This window comes from Neodiprion lecontei, chromosome 5, assembly GCF_021901455.1.
Source record: "Neodiprion lecontei isolate iyNeoLeco1 chromosome 5, iyNeoLeco1.1, whole genome shotgun sequence".
Lineage (NCBI taxonomy): Eukaryota > Metazoa > Arthropoda > Insecta > Hymenoptera > Diprionidae > Neodiprion > Neodiprion lecontei.
The window spans coordinates 6,464,862-6,483,360 of record NC_060264.1 but is presented as its reverse complement, the minus strand read 5'-3'; the positions used below and the strand labels follow the sequence as shown (position 1 = coordinate 6,483,360).

General features: G+C 35.9%; 2 protein-coding genes and 1 long non-coding RNA gene across 3 annotated transcripts in view; 1 reads left to right on the top strand and 2 right to left on the bottom strand.

Annotated features, from left to right (window-relative positions):
- Positions 1–1,307: 1,307 nt before the first annotated feature.
- Positions 1,308–8,188, bottom strand: LOC107219092. The gene is made up of 4 exons (XM_015657178.2): positions 8,102–8,188; positions 6,607–6,799; positions 6,386–6,530; positions 1,308–5,067 (listed from the first exon to the last, which is right to left on the bottom strand). The coding sequence occupies exons 2-4, from the start codon at positions 6,796–6,798 to the stop codon at positions 4,778–4,780; spliced, it is 627 nt and encodes a 208-aa protein (XP_015512664.1). The 5' UTR covers position 6,799; positions 8,102–8,188; the 3' UTR covers positions 1,308–4,777.
- LOC124294726 lies at positions 8,186–8,521 on the top strand. Its single transcript, XR_006904656.1, has 2 exons — positions 8,186–8,295; positions 8,444–8,521. It is a non-coding gene; the product is annotated as an uncharacterized LOC124294726 (long non-coding RNA).
- Positions 8,522–13,308: 4,787 nt separating this feature from the next.
- The window catches only part of LOC107219096, a 35,767-nt gene continuing 30,576 nt past the window's right edge, over positions 13,309–18,499 (bottom strand). Inside the window, exon 3 of the mRNA XM_015657183.2 lies at positions 13,309–18,489. The gene's annotated coding sequence lies outside the window, so the exon portion shown is untranslated. The remainder of the gene's footprint in view (positions 18,490–18,499) is intronic.

Below are 18,499 nucleotides of genomic sequence, written 5' to 3'. Positions count from 1 at the left end.
TAATTCGGTGTAAAAAAAGCATTTTTTCATTACACAGGAATAAATAAATATATATGTATATGCGTATATAATATAATGTATATACGTGAAAGGAAAAGCTCATAAGATATAATATTATAGTTATGTATAATGTGTAAATATATTTATGAATTTAAAATCCTTAAATTCTTAATATATATATATATGTATATATATATATATATATATATATATATATATATCGATAAACATCTTGTATAGAGCTATGTTATAGATATTTTACGAGTATGTGTGTGCCTGTGTTTATGTGTATATATATATATCCGTGTGTGTATTTTTTTTCATGGTTTTTTTGTTGTGAAATGTTTTCAGGTTAGGTGTATAGGAAATATTAATAAATATAAGTGGACCCCAGCGGTAGTCAAGTATGCGGAACTTGCGCGTCGCGATTCAACAACAATTCTCAGCACCAGTTTATATCAAGGAGTTGTATACGTTTACACAAAAAAAAGTACGAGAAAGAGAAAAAAAAAAAAATCAAACAAACAAACGTTAATAAGGCTCTGTATTCGTAAGATTCAATGCGTAGATAAATTTGTTTGAAAGTTGATGTGATGAAAAGATAAAAAGAAAAAATGAAATGTCTAAGCAAATTCGAATAATTCGGAGCTAATTATTATTATTATTATTATTATTATTATTATTGCATATTAAAATTCTTTCGTACTTCATGTGACGACAAGTTGACGTTTGTTTTCATGTATATAGGTGTGATTTTGACACGCAAGCTCTCAGGGCACAGTTGCTTCTCCATAATGCATCGCGTTATATATCGATTGTTAGGTACATAAATGTTTTTTAATACACGTTTCGTTTTGTATAACGGTATTTCGCTATGATACCTTCCTTACCTCGTTATAGGTTTATCGAGAGATTCGGTTTGAAAAAAGATTCTGCGATAAGTACCTTAATATACGAGTATGTATACATGTATATATGTATGTATGTATGTATATATATATGTATTTTTTTTTAGTATACATATGATCGTGCACATAATTATCGGTACGGGATGCTTCAGAATCATATAATTATCACCTATGTCGTATAGATACACGTATATGCGATTTTATCGTTGATGCGACAATGCTTGATTTGCTCTTGTGAAATTTTCAATTTTTGAAACGAAAAAAGTTCGTTTTTCTTTTCCTCTCTAATATTCATCATTTTGGCCCTTCTCTCAAATAGCTTGTGCGATTATTTTCATTACACCCGAAATCAAATATACGGTTGTACAGAATTATTTGCGACTGCCTCGCATTGCCTTATCGTAATATCTTATTATCAGGTATATATGAGGCATTCCATGCCAACTCGGTCAGATCCAGACCCTCGTATTATTTTTTTTGCTTTCTTTTTTTTTTTTTTGTTTTCCTCGTAATTTTTATGAGACCTTCCAGTACCTCAAAAATACTTAAATTAATTTTTTTACATTTTTCTTAAAATAACGCTCTATAAAAAAAATCTCCTAGGGATCGGGTACTTTTTTTTCGACTTTCAACGGTCACCGCTCGTGGTGAATTTTTTTTAGAAGAGTGTAAAAACATAAATTCAGGTATTTTTTGTATCCCATTGCACTGAAAAAGAATTGAGAAAAAAATTTAATATTATTTCTGGCTAAATAAAAGACATGACTGTCATGACCTGGTCGAATTGACATGGAATGCCTATATAAATACGTAACATTGATATAACAGTGCGCGTGCGTTATACAGTGCATATATATAATTAATAATCATCGTGTACAGTATATAATTATATACCATGTTAATTATCGTATTCAAATACTTGTTCATTTCATGTTATGTCATATTGATATTTCCGCCTATAACAGCTTATCAATATTCTTGAAAATCGAGATCGAGTTTTGTATATATACAGTTTTTAATACTCCTAGTTTTTTTTTTTTTTTTCTTCATTTTTTCTTTTTACTCGATCCTGCACGTTAAAGCTTGTCGCACTAAATGCAAAGTATAATTAAATTGAATCAGCCGTTAATTGATGATGCAAAGAAACAAAAAAATTCACGTGATTCAATCAGTGACATTTTTCTTTCCGCTTTTACTTCAATTTTAGGTTTCGGTTTTGCACAATTTACAAACTTCAAGGTAACCAAACGAAGTAGCGAAGAGAACGCTGCGCCTCTAAAATAATTATATATGCCAATAGTACTGAAACTTACGCAACTGACTGATTACAGAGACTTTTATTGTTTCAGGGGTGAAAATTGCGAATATAAAATATACGTGTAACGATGAAAAATTGCAGCGTTTTTTTTTTTTATTTTTTCTTTTTTTTTTTTTTAAACTAAATATATGGTGAAAAAATCAGACGCGTTATACAGTTCAACGACGTCTTAAATATCGAATGAAAACATCCATAATTTACGCGTAAAGAATGTCCGATTTTCATCGGTATTATAATAAATATATTATGCGCATTATTATGCTTTACATATACAATATCGTAAATATCAAATTCTAAGCATATATTATATATTATTATGTAATAAGAAGACTGCATAAAAGTACGAGGCAAGAGACGCGAACAAACCTTTTTCAGTATTGTTATTTGTCGAAAATTATTTCTGAACATTCGAATAACATTTGTCGTTCGATTAATATAATATACACTTGCATCTCATTTGTATATTGGCACACTTACAATTTATCCTTGTACACGTCCATTCGCACTTGGGTACTCAACACATTCGTAACACAATTTTCACTTTGGTCGAAAAAGTTTTACAATACGCTATACAGTGTACATAGAATATATTTATAATGTATATGTATGTATCATGTTATATAACATCATCGTAATGATGATAATAATATTAATAATCGGGGAGGGGTTAAAGTTTGTATAACCCTTAAGATTAAACATCAAATAAAGCTGTCGTTTTGCATTTTTAGACTTAATCTGCGCTGATTACTTTACCGATAGTATCGTATTCTACAATACCGGCATATGATAGACCGGAGACGTTGATTTTTCGTGATTCTAAAAATCTGCGCCTCACGACTATTTATTCAATAGATTCCTCTTTATTGTTTGATAATCCACGGGTTTTGATTGTGATACTTTTGAAATTCTACTCTGACTGCAGTGACAACTTTTTCTGTTTTTCTAATTATTGTTCCTCATTTAATTAACGAACGCGACATAATTACTCTCTCAAGAAAATTTTGATTATTCATTCGGCAGATTCTCGGGTGTTTTTAAATCGAAGATTAACACAGGACGCAAATTTTTACGTACAAGGATTTGTTCGCTGTTAGATCCCATCAAGAATATAGATATACGTATAATACAGTTGTAAAAGTTGTTGTAAGAAAAAAACGTCTTAGTAAAATATAATAAACAGTTCAAAGTGTAAAGCAACTATATAATAATTCAATATTCTAATTGTTAATTTAACACGAAGCACCAAGAAATCTTTAAAATTTTAAACAATACGAACGCGCATTGAAACTCGATCCTTGTTTCACTCGGGATTCAGAATTACCAAAAAAGTATCGAAGATTCGTCGACGAAGCGGAAAGCCTTTTAGTTTTAATAAAATTAGTACATCGTAACCAATAGATTTTATCAGCTACATTCATTGTTTACTACCTTATTTCTCGCAATTTGATTTTCATAAAGCAATATCTAGCTTTGATTTTTACAGAGTACAAAAAAATAAAAAATAGTTTGTTATATATTTGTAATAAATAATGTACGCGGTATAAAATTATATACTATCGGAAGTTAGTTCGCTAATAAAGTGAAACTTACCGCGAACACATTTACTTTTTTCCGTCCTGGATGATAAGAAACCGACGATGTGCAGAAATAGAAATGAAGGAAAATATTTATAAACGAAAAGACTATCGCAGTTCATTATACAGATAATCCGGATTATATATAATTATATTATATATTAATGTATAATATGTATAGGTACAACTTTCACGAAATGTTTGACCGATAAAACTTCATCGTTTGAAAGGCAAATTATTGTTTGTCTCTTATTATCGTAAAATTGCATATCGGATTTTCATCGTATGTACCTACGTATGCATAATTATATCCACATTCGTTCGAATGTGTCAGGGAATAATTGAAAAACAAACACGTACATAAGCCATCAATCATCTTTCTAAATTATAACGTTACACGTTTCAAGTAGTTGTTTGCGGAAATTAAGCGCCTTTCGTACACCAATTTTGCAACGAAATTAGTGGTACGTCTATTACTCGACTCGTCGTTACACAAATTAGCTTCATTAACGTTAACTGTCAAAAATTATGGACCGAGCGTTCTTCCTTAGATACATATATTTGAATTTTCATTCCCGCTATACTTAATCTTGTTCCCTGGAAGATTTAAGAAGGTAACAGAAACCCGCCGTTCACCTCAACTCGCAATCGGGCTTATGGATTTAACGTTGCGCGCAACAACTTTACGAACTCAGGATATATCATATTTTCTGTTAATTGCATAATTTCCGATTAGGCACATCCCCGTTTAGTTCTGCTTTGTAAGTTTTCTTCTTCTTCTTCTTCTTCTTTTTTTTTTTTTTTCTGTTGCCGTTTTGTATTTTTTTTTCTTTTTTTTTTTTTTTGTTATTTTCCATTTTGTGTATGTGTGTGTGTGTGTGTTTTTTTTTTACCTATAGTTCTCTTTCCGCCGTTCGATTATACCGAAAAATTATTATCAGCCGCAGAGGAGTTAATTCGATCAGTTATCAGCCCCGTTAGGCTTCCTCCGTGTGAGAGCCCTGGGAGCTTCGCTTCTTCTTGTGGTTACCGTGGTGGTGATGATGATGGTGATGGTGATGCTGGTTCTCCGTCTGCATCAGCGCGTCCAATTCCGGAGTGTTTTGGTGAATAATTTGATTCTGATGACCGACCAGCAGGTCCAGCGTCCCGCCTCTTGCCGGCGGGTCAGTGACAATTGGAGGAACGGGGGTTGCCACTGGGGAAAGCTGGGCCGGCAAAGGCATGCAGTGAAGTACGTAACATCTGACACCCGCCAGGGCGATGCCTGCGAAGAAGAGGCGGGAAATACGGTAACTACGACACTCACGAACGTGAATAAACGAATAATGAGCAACTCGCTCGAGGGATGAATTCGAATCACTTTTCCCTAACATTCCATTGCCCTTGTCTCTTTTCCTATCTCGCTACTCGACGCGACTCGACTCGGTCCGTCTGACTTGCCTCTTCGGAAGAATCGTTTCGCTCGTTCTCTGGTTTTCATGTCTCATCTTTTTATAACCCTCGTATTTTGAACCCGAGTTATAGAGCTCAAAGGCGACGAGACTCCGTTGTACAAGTCGCTTCAAGGACCAGTGTATTATACGCTATGTGCTCATTAATTAACTGCTCGGACGGATTATACGGGCGAAATTAAGAAAAGAGACTGGTTGCAGTTTTAGACAGTATTTCGGGGCGGGATTGACATTCCGAAATCGAGAAGTTTCGAAAGCGACAAGTTACGAATTTTTTTTAGTAGCGATATTTGGAGTACAGATATTATACTTTGACGAAGCGTCAAAGTTACGAATGGTTCGAAAGGGCACAACATCGACAAGTCAAAGTTCCGAAAGTGCGATAATGAGGAAATTTAGAGATCCGAAGCATCGAAATTTCGAGTGATGCAAGATTTATTCAGTTCTGTGAATTTCTGGCTTGGTGAAATTTCATCACTTTGCTCTTTTCGTGTTTCAGATTTTCGATATTTTTACGTTCGGAATCCTGATCGGTTTTTCTGATTTTTTTTACACCCAATCGTTGAGACTATGCAGTACGAGCATATTTTATTATTCGGAATTTTGCTCTATCGAAACTTTATTTTTCGGTATTTTGCACTATCGTAACTTGAATTTTTGGAATCTTATATTGCGGAACATTGAACCGTCGGGTTTCCGACTATTCGAAACTTTGTTGTCTCGTCAAAGTTTGATTTTATTACTTCAAGTTTCGCCGCCAAGTAATTCGAAATTATGCGCTTTCGGAACCCTTCAAATTCGGAATTTCAACCCCGCTCCAGAATTTCATTACCGCGTAATTGGAGGACACGGATTCGAAGAAACGTGTCTCGTCCGATCTGATCCTGTCTACGAGCATTAGGTTCACGGGCAGACACGGCCTTGCGGGGATGACTCGGTTAAATTATTATTCATCGTTTTTAACTCTCCACTAACGCGACAAGACAGCCGTAAGATGTCGCGTTCACGAGCTAGTGGTCATCGCGGTGGAATACTCATTTGGTGCTTCAGATTTGCGGGTGCATTTCAACTCACTCTCGAATGACTCTAAGGTGTAGTGACGGAGTTGTGGTAATGGGGGCAATTTCTCACCCAGTAAAAGGAGAGCCGCCCCGGCTACGAGGAGGACGAGTCTGTGATCGGTCGTCGTCGCTCCAGGCGCCAGCTGGACCAGACCAACGACCAGGACGACGGCTCCGAGGAGAAGGCATACGACGACTGCGTGGAGACCGGATATCTGCAAGGGTTTCAATCAGTTGAACGTTCGACTCACGATGGAGCTCGAACGGGGGAATCGAGGAACGGTAAGCTACCTTTCCGCATAGGTACAACTCCGGCAAGGGTTCTAGGTGACTGTTGGGACCGTGGGGACTCGGCGTTGGCGGCGAACCTGGCGGCGGTGGCATCCATTGACCACCTAGGTACAGCTGGCTGGGACGCTTCAGCCTCTTTTCTTGTCTGCGTCGCTCGTGGCGGACAGCCACCGCTGGCATGGCCCCGATCATACTGAAAAACAAGAGAATTACTCACACTGCTCCCACTTCGAAAATTCAAGAGACCGCTATTCTCGATCACGGTGATAAAAAATTTTGGAAAAATTCAGAGAGCTTCGGACCGATGGCAAGAATATTTTTGCTAAGCTTCATTCGAGTTCGACTGTAACCGTCAGAGATATCGACTTCTGAAGATTTTAAAAACGACGCCATCTTAAATACGAAAAGCGTTTTTTAAGAATTCACAGTGAATACAATAGTTTGCGTGTTGTAAGTTCTATCGTGAACATTAAAACGAGAACTAGAAAACTTAACCCTGGACTGAAATTCTGGGATCACGGTTGAATTACACAAGACGAGATGCTGTGAAAAATTGAAGGAACAAATAACAGGTGTTTGGCTCTGTGCAGCTGGAGGACGGATTCATTTTCCACGGGGTTGCTGAACTCCGAGGCTCTGAACTTTGGTGACCCCGGGTGACCCCGCGGATCGATACGTCACTTTGCTACCCGGCATGCCCGTGCAGAGCTGCACAAGGTTCCGCGGCCAAAATGCAGGTCGATCTTTTTCAACGCGAGCTTTGATCGACCAGTGCAGCAGAATCGCGAAGCTATAATGTACGGTGGGAGTTTTATTGTTGGAAAAGCTCTACCCTCTTATTGTTAGCAGTTTTCCACGCAGACAATGAGTCGCGATTTCCTTCTTTCTTTGAACAATTACTTTCTGTACCGCGCACAATTATGAACGACTGAAGGGGTGTCTATTATTTTTAACAACCTCAGCCTTCCCCCAACCGTGAAAATGAAAATAAGGCTGTCGCTCGGTGTATTACTTCACCCGAGCTTTTTAATCAAGGTTTAAATTTTAAGTGCGACTGGCGCCGCTGCGGTGCAATTCCGGCTACATCCCCTGCTGCATGGTTATAATTTCACTGCGTCTCGGGTTTTTTGCGAGTCGAGTTCAAGTTATGCCATTTGCACTGGAATGAGATGCACGACCCATACTGAGAATTATCCATTGTCCGAGAGGGAATTCATCGTCTTTCTCACACACGCGGGGCGAAGTGATGCAAATTCGATCAATCCACTCGCGATTGAACCGCGAAGGCGAACTATCTTGAAGAATGAAAGCATATTTTCAACACGATTCTTACGGCCATTCTAACGAAGTGAAACTTTGGAGGGTGGTTTCACCCCCTTAAAGTCTTTGATGGCAGATAAAAAAAAAAAAAAAAAAAATAGGTGTCGCTTAGTTTTTACTCTACTGTAACATATTACATGTAAGAAATGAAATCGGAGAGATCGATCTGGGATACCTTCCTTGTTGGAAGCGTAATAAACACAATGCTTCTGATGGAGGAACTAAGTTCAAGACCGGTGATATTCGTTGTAATCCTCCAGGCAAGACCAGTCATCCGTTTAATGCTTGAGCCTTAATTATCTCATCGCGTTTCCGACACTTGCCAAATCAGCATCAAGCTCTATGCCAGATTTTCACGAGTAACAGCAGGTGAGTAAAAACTCGAATGTAGCTACAAGCAAATAATTATTAACAGAAATTTCGTCACTTGCACAAATGTTTTAGTTAGAAAATATTAAAATGACTGTTGTTTTGTTTTGTTTTTTTCTTTTTTTTTTCTACTTTCCGGATCGTATAGCTCCAACCGGTTGTACGAATTGTAAACGAATGCAGAGAGAATCGAAATTTTTGAATGAAGAAAATAATCATCCGGCAACCTCCAGAGACTGCGAGTTTTCCATTGGCCTCTCAGAGTGATATTATCGCGATGTTTGGTGAATGTTCCATAAATATTTACCCGATATCCCCATCGCTGATTTTACCGCACTGTTACAAGTGCCAGGTATCCATATACGTATAAACATTGCGCAAATGTGAGGCGGGCGAGTTCTCCGTCAATAAATTTTACTGCCGGAGTGTATGAGTCAGTCCGATAGTTATATCTGGTGTGTATCCGCGGCACGTATAACAAACGTAAATCTATGAAATTCTCAGCCCCTCCCTTTTCCACCACATTCCATTTTTAAACGATGGTGTGTTTTCAAAAAAGTAACGCTTACCTGATACCCGGTCTTAATTTCGTAAACGATCCGCTGCATAAAGGGGTATATCGATTCGAAGATAGAAGTGCACTGTGAATTTTCCAGGGTGACCACAAAATTTTGGGAAAACAAATTCCATGAAATTTACAGATTTTCCAAGGCCCAAGTCTCAGTTTTTCCCGAAATTTTCCCACTTCTAGTAAGTTATTAAAATCTAAATTGTTCAGCTCATTAAGTCTATAATCGGTTCAAATTCAATTTGAATTGAAGAAAAATATAATGTAAAACGTGTCTTTCCTTCACGAAAACAAAAGTAAACTTGTTAGCTCAAAAAATAATTTCTAATTCCCTTGATAGAAAGTTGATATTTTCAGTTCCTCCCATGACTAAATTAAAAATTCCCTGATCATTGTTTGTAACACTGTTAGAATGAACTCAATTGCGGTCTTTACGGCGAAACTGATTATTGATCGGAAAAGCTGCTGAATCATTTTCGACATACGACTCGCAACGGTTGAGCTTTATCTCAAGCTCCATTGTCCTGTTTCTTGCAAAGCATGTCGAGTCATACCGCGATGCCCAAATTTATTTGAGATTGGTCCGACCTCGCGTCTCGGTGTTATTTAACACTCTTCTGTCCTTCGCAGGATGACGTATCATGGCCGAGTATATATACGTTACATGCCTATATCGACGGCTGGTAACGGCATACTTGGGTTTTAAACGGGGTTGAAAGAGTATATCGGAAAATTTCGTGAACCGGAGCTTTGGCGCTGAGAATTATACGTATCTTGTATATATACACAAAACGCGGCGTGGCTGAATTTCTACATAAATTGGAAACCGCGGTTTTGCAGATCCCGATTTCAGCGGCCTGCACCTGCTCGGGATGCTCGATTTCTTCAAAGACAAATTTAAACTCGGGAAAAGTTTACGGATACAGGTTTATAGAGAGTTGCGTTAGCTGCTGCCCGCAGTGTTTACACGAAAACGTACGTCTGTGTTTACCGGGTCCTAATAACAACTAATTTAAGCCCATTCCTCAATCCACCCAGCCTTTAGGTATACGTATAGCTATGCAAAAGACACGCCCTCGGCTCCGTCTTCGCTCGGTATACTTATATCTCGGTAAGGCCATTTTCCATCACCAGGGAAACGCTTACAACGATCGTAAACACCAATTATCCACAAATTCGCCAGATGCTCAACGGCGAATTTTCTTACTTGTTGTAATTACTCGGACGGATACTATTTTATGTATATAAATCGTAGGTCGACCTTAATTATAATTCGAGGTCGGCTTGCAGGCCGGAGGGATGTAATCCTATCCCACGACCTGAAAACTCTGAGAAATTGCTGCTCCCATTATTTATGCCCCCGGGTTCATCGTCTCCCGGTCATCATTATATCTGCATTATCCCCCGTCGCCTAAAGAATGTCCAGAAATTTATGACCTGTCTTTGAATCTCATGACCCACGGTCAACTCGAATCATTAATAAACTCGTTTGCGCCTGACCCGAAAAAAGTTGACTCGAGAAATTGGGGTCGGAATTCACCCCTCGGGATTATACGCACGCTTTTAAATTTCCAATACTCTGTATATCGTGAGGTCACCAGTCCCAAGTTGGTTTCGGCAAATAGGGAGGATACTGAACCCCCGACGCAAACAAGATTCGACCATTTTTTCACGAGACGAAAGCTCATTCCCGGAAATTTTCAAAACTAAAGCAACGAAAAATTAAGCGGACTCTTGGTTTCTATTTGCAAATATTACGCATGTATTTTCGCCCAAGTTACGATGTTTCGGTCTGTAAGCTGATTCATCCTTTTTGCGAATATTTTTCCAAGAGAAATGCTCTCTCTTCATCTTTTTCTCTCTTTCCGTCAGTCAGTTTTAATCAATGCTAAATTTTTTTCTACCAACTTTCGCAAGCTGCCGCGGAACTCGATCCACGCCCAAAAATATGTTTCATTCGTTCATACATATTCAGGCTGATAATTTAAATTACCGCTGTTTGAAATCGAAATTGGATGATTTCTTTCCTGACCAATTTGCAATTGTATCAGTTATAACGAATGTTAAACGGATTTTTGGTACAAGATATGAACGAGATTGAAAAGGTTTTACGATTTCAAATTATCAGGTCATTATTGACCTTATCGGATAACGGATTCGGGAAACGATTCGGCTTCGATTAAAAGTTAGTCAAACACAAATTGCGTATTTCGTAGTATTGCGCTTCGAATTTACCCACCGTTTCGCATCCCACCCGCTAAACCCATCCGTCGCTTTTGATTTGTGCTTATAATACACCGTCCCGGTTTAATCGGTTTTCGATAACTCACTTCTCTTGTAGGCTTTCACTCGAACGGAGTGGAGAACAAACGAACGTTTCAACGGCTCTGCGATAAGGTGGATGAAATAATACCGTGAAATAAAAATCGACGGGCGTCGCGACGTCTCAAACCTGAAACCCAACACCGCGGGTTCCACGTGGAGTACCAAGTGCGTTTATGGCGGTCCACTTTGTTCGCCACCCCGATTTCATCGAGTGTAAATAAAGTTTCTGGGGACAGGAACACTCGGTGGTTCAATCGAAGAGAATAATATCGGGTTGGGAACTTTGAAAATCGTACCGAGAAATATCGAGCTTTGCAGATAATTCGTCGTTAAAGATTGTTAGAATCGTTGAAATTTTCATCCGGGATTGTAAAATTCAATTTATCGTCGCGCAATCGCCAGCTTTAATCACAATTGTTTCAACATTCGAGACACTCTGTTTGAAATATGTAATTAATGTGACTCTACACATTTCTCGTTGGAATTACAGTTGCGGTAACATCGTTAGGCCACGGAAAGGGTGCGGCTGCAGGACAATGTTTAACCAAATTATATCCGATCCTGTTTCCCTGCGCAAATTTCACTTTCGTGAGAAAGCGTACCGGTGTCCGATAATTAAATTAACAATATAAAAAATAAAAATGGACAAAACAATTGACCGCAAAGGAGAAAAAAATATGAATTATAATTCCGTCGACGGATTATGTGAACGTCAGGTTATATTTACGAATTTTTTTCTCAGTACCGGAGATACGTCATCGTGTTTTAATACGTGTACAGAGAGAATCATTTTATCTGTCGATCTTTCTGCGGTTGTATTTAGGAAAATCGAAAATCATGACACTTGTTTAGAGCGTTTCGTAAAGTTTTATTCTCGAAAAAGTCGTGCGTCAAATGTATATATTAAGTGGTAGAGAAATGGCATTAGAAAGCTTAACGTTAAGTCAATAATTACGTATATTGTATATTTATATTATATGAATATTTATATAACTATAGTCCATTACTTAAATTTTTCGTACATGTACCTTAGCAGTTTGAATCGACGTTCGTAAATTTACACAATAATTTATAAACGTTTTCATTGTAGGTATTACAACAGACGTACAATTCAATTCAAGAAATGGTTACGAGATAATTAATTTTCTATTACTTTGAGTGTAATGCCATCTATATTATATAATAAGTAATGTATAAGTACGCAGGTGAGACGTACGTGTAATAATACACCAGTATTCATATACTACTATATTATATAGAAAATCTCCGTGAGAAGCCTATTCCTATAATAATAATAATAATAACAATAATAATAATAATAATAGTAATAATATTCTACGATACTGATGGATAATAAATTACTTCGCTTTATTAATTTTCGACAAATAATCGAATATTCATTATTCGTAAAGCAATGTTGGTTTCGATTAACGGGAAAATAATTTCAGCTTTACTTAAGTCGGTATAAATTAACCACAAAGCTTTGGGATGTTTTGTTAAATTTTGGAATGTTCACTCTCGAGTTTCGACGGTAAAATTTACGTTTCAAAGAGACGGTTGATAGACTCATATATACATATACATCGAAAGCTTGAAAACTAGAGAGCAAAGTAATATCGTAGAATTTTTCTTTCAGCTTCTACACGGTATACGAATATTTCGCTGCTGTAGAAAGTTATACAATTGTGGGTATGTGCGTGACGGAGAGGATTGTTCGAGTCAAAATTAACTGTTAATAATTTCGCTAAAACTATCGAGTAGTTTAGAGTATAAATTTTACACGCCGAATGGAAGCTTCTTACAGCGCTAGCATATATAAACTATCATAATTAACTAACTGTTGTTTCTAATCTCAATAGACGAACGAAATTTACCTTATTTCTTTAATTGATTTACTTCACGTCGAATTTCGCGCGTTCCGTTTTTAACCCCCTTTTTAAGCGACTAAAAAAGTAGGTAAACTGTACGGCGACATTGTAATTACAAATTAAGGTATGCACAGGTACACATTTGAACCTTTTTAAATATTATGTAAAAATGAAAAGAGAAAAGGTTCGTGCATGATGGGTGAATAAATTAAGGAACGAATGGGTTGTGTTCGTAACAGCCAATCGATCGGACCTGAAGCGTGTTGTGTTTTTTTTTTCAATTCTTTTTTTTTTTGGTTTCCTCTTTCAACATCGACGAAACAGAAAGGTAATTTCGCCGACGCTCGTGAAAGGCACAACAATTCAATTAAAGACTTTAAAACTGTATACAGATATTACACGTTTACGTATACATATAGACGTATAATCGAATGCGATGTAATATTGTATAATATATCATACAGTGCGTTGGTAGAGCTAGAATTATTGGAAATGTAAAAGTATACAATGTAATGTACAGTTGCACATGAATCAACATGCGTAAGTGTAACGTGTTCATTGTATAGTCTATGTATAATACACAAAATGCATAATTACGGAATGTCGCGAGGAATGCGTTACACGATGTTAATCAGAGGTACATGTTTACACTAAATTATGCACGATTAGAACAATCTTCATAATGCACGAATGCAATGCGTTGGATACCTACACGTCGATTAATATCTTCATTGCGTCAATGTTTCAATTTGAATGATTCGGTAGGTATAATTCTAATATCGAGTTTGATTGAATATTTTGAAGATTTGTTTTTTTTTTTTTTTTTTATTTTGTTCTCCTTCTATTTCTATTTCTTCTACTTTTCTTTTAGTCTCAACTTTTGATGTGAATCAATTTTTCGATCACAGAATTTTTTAACGCCCGATCCTGGCAATATTCGTGGAAATTCTCAAAAACGCTTTCGGAAGTTGAGCGAAACTATGAGTGATGGAAAAAAAATGAATAAATAAGTAACAAAAAATTAGTCAGAATCAAGGTACTTATGTGTATATTTCAATCCCTCCGGATTGAAAGTCATTTGTTTCATGGTCCTTTGATATGATGCGTTTCGAAGCACATTTGACAAAATATGGCATTCGGTGTGTTGACATTTTAGATTACGATTATTATAGGTACATATACCTACATATAATATATACATAGATCGAGTATTACGAAATAGAATTTTCCTTTCTTTTCTTTTTCTTTTTTTTTTTTTTTTTCTATCCAAATTTTATTGATGTTACACTTAGTAAATTCAGCTGTTTAAAAAAGATATTTCAAGACATTTTTTATACGTTGTAAAACTGTGATCGTTATAATAGAGTAATAATTTCATTTATCCGTTACATGATACGAGTTAATATCAGCGTTTTTGAAAACTTCACAATATAATCTAGATACAATCAGCGGTTTGTCTTTCTTTTTTTTTTTTTTTGCTCTTTATTATTCAGTTATCTCATACTTTTTTTCGTTTCTTTTTTTTTTTTTTTTTTAATTTTTCCTCCATATTATACGTTACGTATCTATACATGTAAGATATATTATAAAATTAATTAGTTGGTTCAATATTATAATCATTACACTAGGTCGATTATACCTGGAGAAATTCGATATCAATTATTTAATCGGATATTAAAATGGAATGGTTGTAGTGTTTTTTTAAATTCGCAATTAGTTTTCGTCTAGATTTATATTATTATATATTGTGCCGGCTGGCTATAATTAAAGGCCTAACGATCGCCTAGTTAGTTCAAAGTTTAACGTATGTTTATTTATCGACAGTTCGATATAGGCGTATATAATATATATATATATATAGGACTCGTGTTTTCTCTTCTAAGAGAATTTATCGCAACGTCGGATGTTTTTTTTTTTTTTTTTTTTTATCAATAAACTTTTTTTTTAGCAATTGTTAATTACTGATGCGAATTATGCTCCTGAACTTTTGTTATAACCGCAAAGTATCGTATCGTGGCTCTGAGAACACGAGTCCTTTTTTAAGTTATTCATAAACGACTATGGTGCAATTTTTATTTAATTTTCGCGATTCAAGGAATGTGACAATTTCTAGAAAACATCTTCAACGCGATGTGACAAGAAGAGGGAAAAAATAAAAACCAACGAGAATATTTGAAACCGATTTCCAAGCCACGAAGCGTGATCTAAATTATTCAACAACATTTTCCAGTCCGGATGTCGGCACGTATCGAAATTTTGCTACAAACTGCGGCTATTTATTGAATCTCGTTATTCGCTGTAAGACTAGCGAGAATTCGATAAATATCGCGTCAAGTTAATACACCTATACACAGAATTGCGAGAGTGAAAAACGATGATTATCAATATGCGTATCCGACAAGTGATATAGATATAACTTATAATTGCGCAGGTACTTGTTTTATACGTGACATGTAAATTCGAAAGATACTTACAGTTTTGAGGTAGAGAAAAAATTAAGTATGCTATTATTAACGATAATAACATTATGACGAATTTAATCTTGTTGTTTTTTTTTTTTTTCTTTGATTTATCTTTTTTTTTTTATTTCTTGTCTTTTCTTTTTCACTCCCTTAATATCGCGGCAGTTTTACTACATTACAACAGTGAACGTGTGAGATCGTTTATACAACACTAAGGCTTAAAATTTATGACACTACATATATAAACACGCGATGCTTAATTTGTGTCGTTATCAAATGAATGAATATCGTATCGTATAACAATAATAATAATGATGAATATATGTATAATATACTTTCCGATGTTTCCGATATCGTTTTAAAGCTTTTACAGCTGACTTCGATTTGCACAAGGGTATAAAATGATAATAACAATAATAGAATTATTGTAGTGAGTATCTTTTATAATTAGCATATTTTTACGTCTCTGTTTTTGGCAATCTCTTTATAATAATTACTTAAAGCTATGGCAGCTAACAAATTATGCGACAATTTGAAAATCTCAATATCAACACGTGATTCACATTTATTATAAAATCCAATTCCAGTATTAATATCAGCCTAATAATTTTCTTCGTCGCTTCTTCCGCCGCATAATTAATTTCATTAATCATTCACGTATTTATTTCTTCTGGTTATTTTGGTCCTTATATGTATACACACACAGACACACACACATACATATATATATATATATATATATGTTGCGCAGCTGCGGATTAGCCCTAATTCATTTCTTATCTTATTGTTAATCTCGTATGTTACTTTCCAATTATTATAACAACGCTTCGCTTTGATCATGGGCTCCGCCGCAGCGTAAAATCATCCGATGAAATTTTTATCACTGTTTTTGAAAAACTTCCACTCAATCGTGATGAACTTTGTTAATACCGAATCGAAATATCGCCGCCGCGAAAGTAAAGCAATTTGGTACACAAATTTTTATGCAACAAATAAAAAGAAGAAAAAACACTAATTGATGCTCGAGTGGTTTGTTTGACCGTAAACAGATGTAAAGAAATTACTTTTGTGTCGTACCTACTAATTTCTGGTGAAAAATCAATTGCGTAACTCAGATTCTCCGTTTGTAAAATTAGCGAGGAGAATTTTCATTCGACTTTTTGGAATGCGATTGAATAAAAATTTTACGACATACTTGAGACTGGATCGAATCTTTTTGTTCTCAGTTAAGAAGAACACCGAGAAAATTCATGCAGACTAGAATAAAAACTGGCGCTTTTAAAAGGCGCATTTTTTTTTTTTTTCTTTTTTGTTTTTTCTTTGTTTTGTCACATTGATCATAATTCGTGCAAAGTTAATTACGTAGAAATTTTTCAACGAATTTCGAGGCTGGAGATCACACGTTATTATAATATTACAATTATACACGTATATTTAATAATTTCGACCATTTATAAAAATATTGACGAAAATTACAATCAACGATGATTTTACCGAATATTTGGCGAGAGTTTGATTCGATTCTTAATTTCTTTGAGTATTCCTCATCTGCGATAGCAAAAGTATCGTCTCGCAATTAGACCGAAGCGACATATACTCGTATATCATCTAAAAGCTCTGTAATCGGACGATATATACGAAAAGCTCCACGGATCTTACAATGCCGTTATTAATCGTTAACAGCGAAGCGATAATCGCTTCCCGCATTCATTTAACAACTTCGCAATATTATTCCCAACTATTTATGTAAACTATAATATTACGTGCATGGTTATTATGTTATACATATATAAAGAGGTTCGATTTTTGGCTGGAGCAGATGCAGCTGCGTGGTTTTTAATCCGAATAAAAAGTGGTCGACCATTTTCGAACTGAGTCGATACACTTACGATCTTGGAGAATTGAAAAGCGAATCGAATCAGCCGAGCTCAAACGAATCCTCATGATTCGAAGTGCATTCGTATGGCATTCAGCATGAATCTGTCAAATCGTTCGAATCAGAAGCTAGGCGAAGAGAGAAAAACCGTACAAAAAAAAAATTATTTCGAGCAACGTTGAATGCACGAATGAATAGCGGATACGAGTGAAACGACATGTATTCACAAGTAATTAAAATGAATCTGAGTAAATTCGAATAACACAAGTTGAGATGTCAATTATTGAGAAAAGGTTTTGCAATTAGTCATAACGTTACAAAATTATTTGAACACTGGTGTTTTTGAATCAGTTCTCATGTTTCTCTGCTTACCTTGTTCACTGTGGAGTTATAGGTACAAGGATATTGGATCAGTGACCGTAGATCGACATATTCAGAGATAACCTGAATATTTTTTTCTTTCAGACGTCTCTAAGGTTGATAACAATGGATAAAAATAAATTTGTGTAAATACGTTCTCACGGATGTTCGTCAACGTTCACAATTCCGTCTCGCAACAATGTCATATTGTAAAATTTCTCGTTTTTTGTTCAGAGAATCGCGCGATACACGACCAGAAGGATTAAAATCGTATCAAAACTGCCACGAAGTAGATTCATTTTGAAGGTTCTAATTCCAAACACTATATTCTCAAACTGTTCATACATTTCACAGTTTGCGTTATTCAAACTTGCTCAGATCAAATTCGCCATCATCGGCTCAAACAGCATTGTTGTAGATTATTCAAACGGTTATTCATCACCCCCAACGAGCTTTCTAAAACCTTTTAAACCGATCCCAACCCCAGTTTTTCCCGCGACCAAAAACGTCTCAACTGCAGCCTCTAAAAAGAAATATACACCCAATACGAAAACGGCTGCAGTAAGTGGGTATAACCAACAATGATAAACACACAGGATACTCGACAAGTGTTCGACGTAGTTAGTACAGGCATTGATATCGACGAGGTATGTATGAAGTAGAAAAAAAAAAGAAGAACAAAAACAAAAAAACTGCCGCATAAAACCATCCCCGATAACGGGTACCTGCAAGCACACCCCCCCCC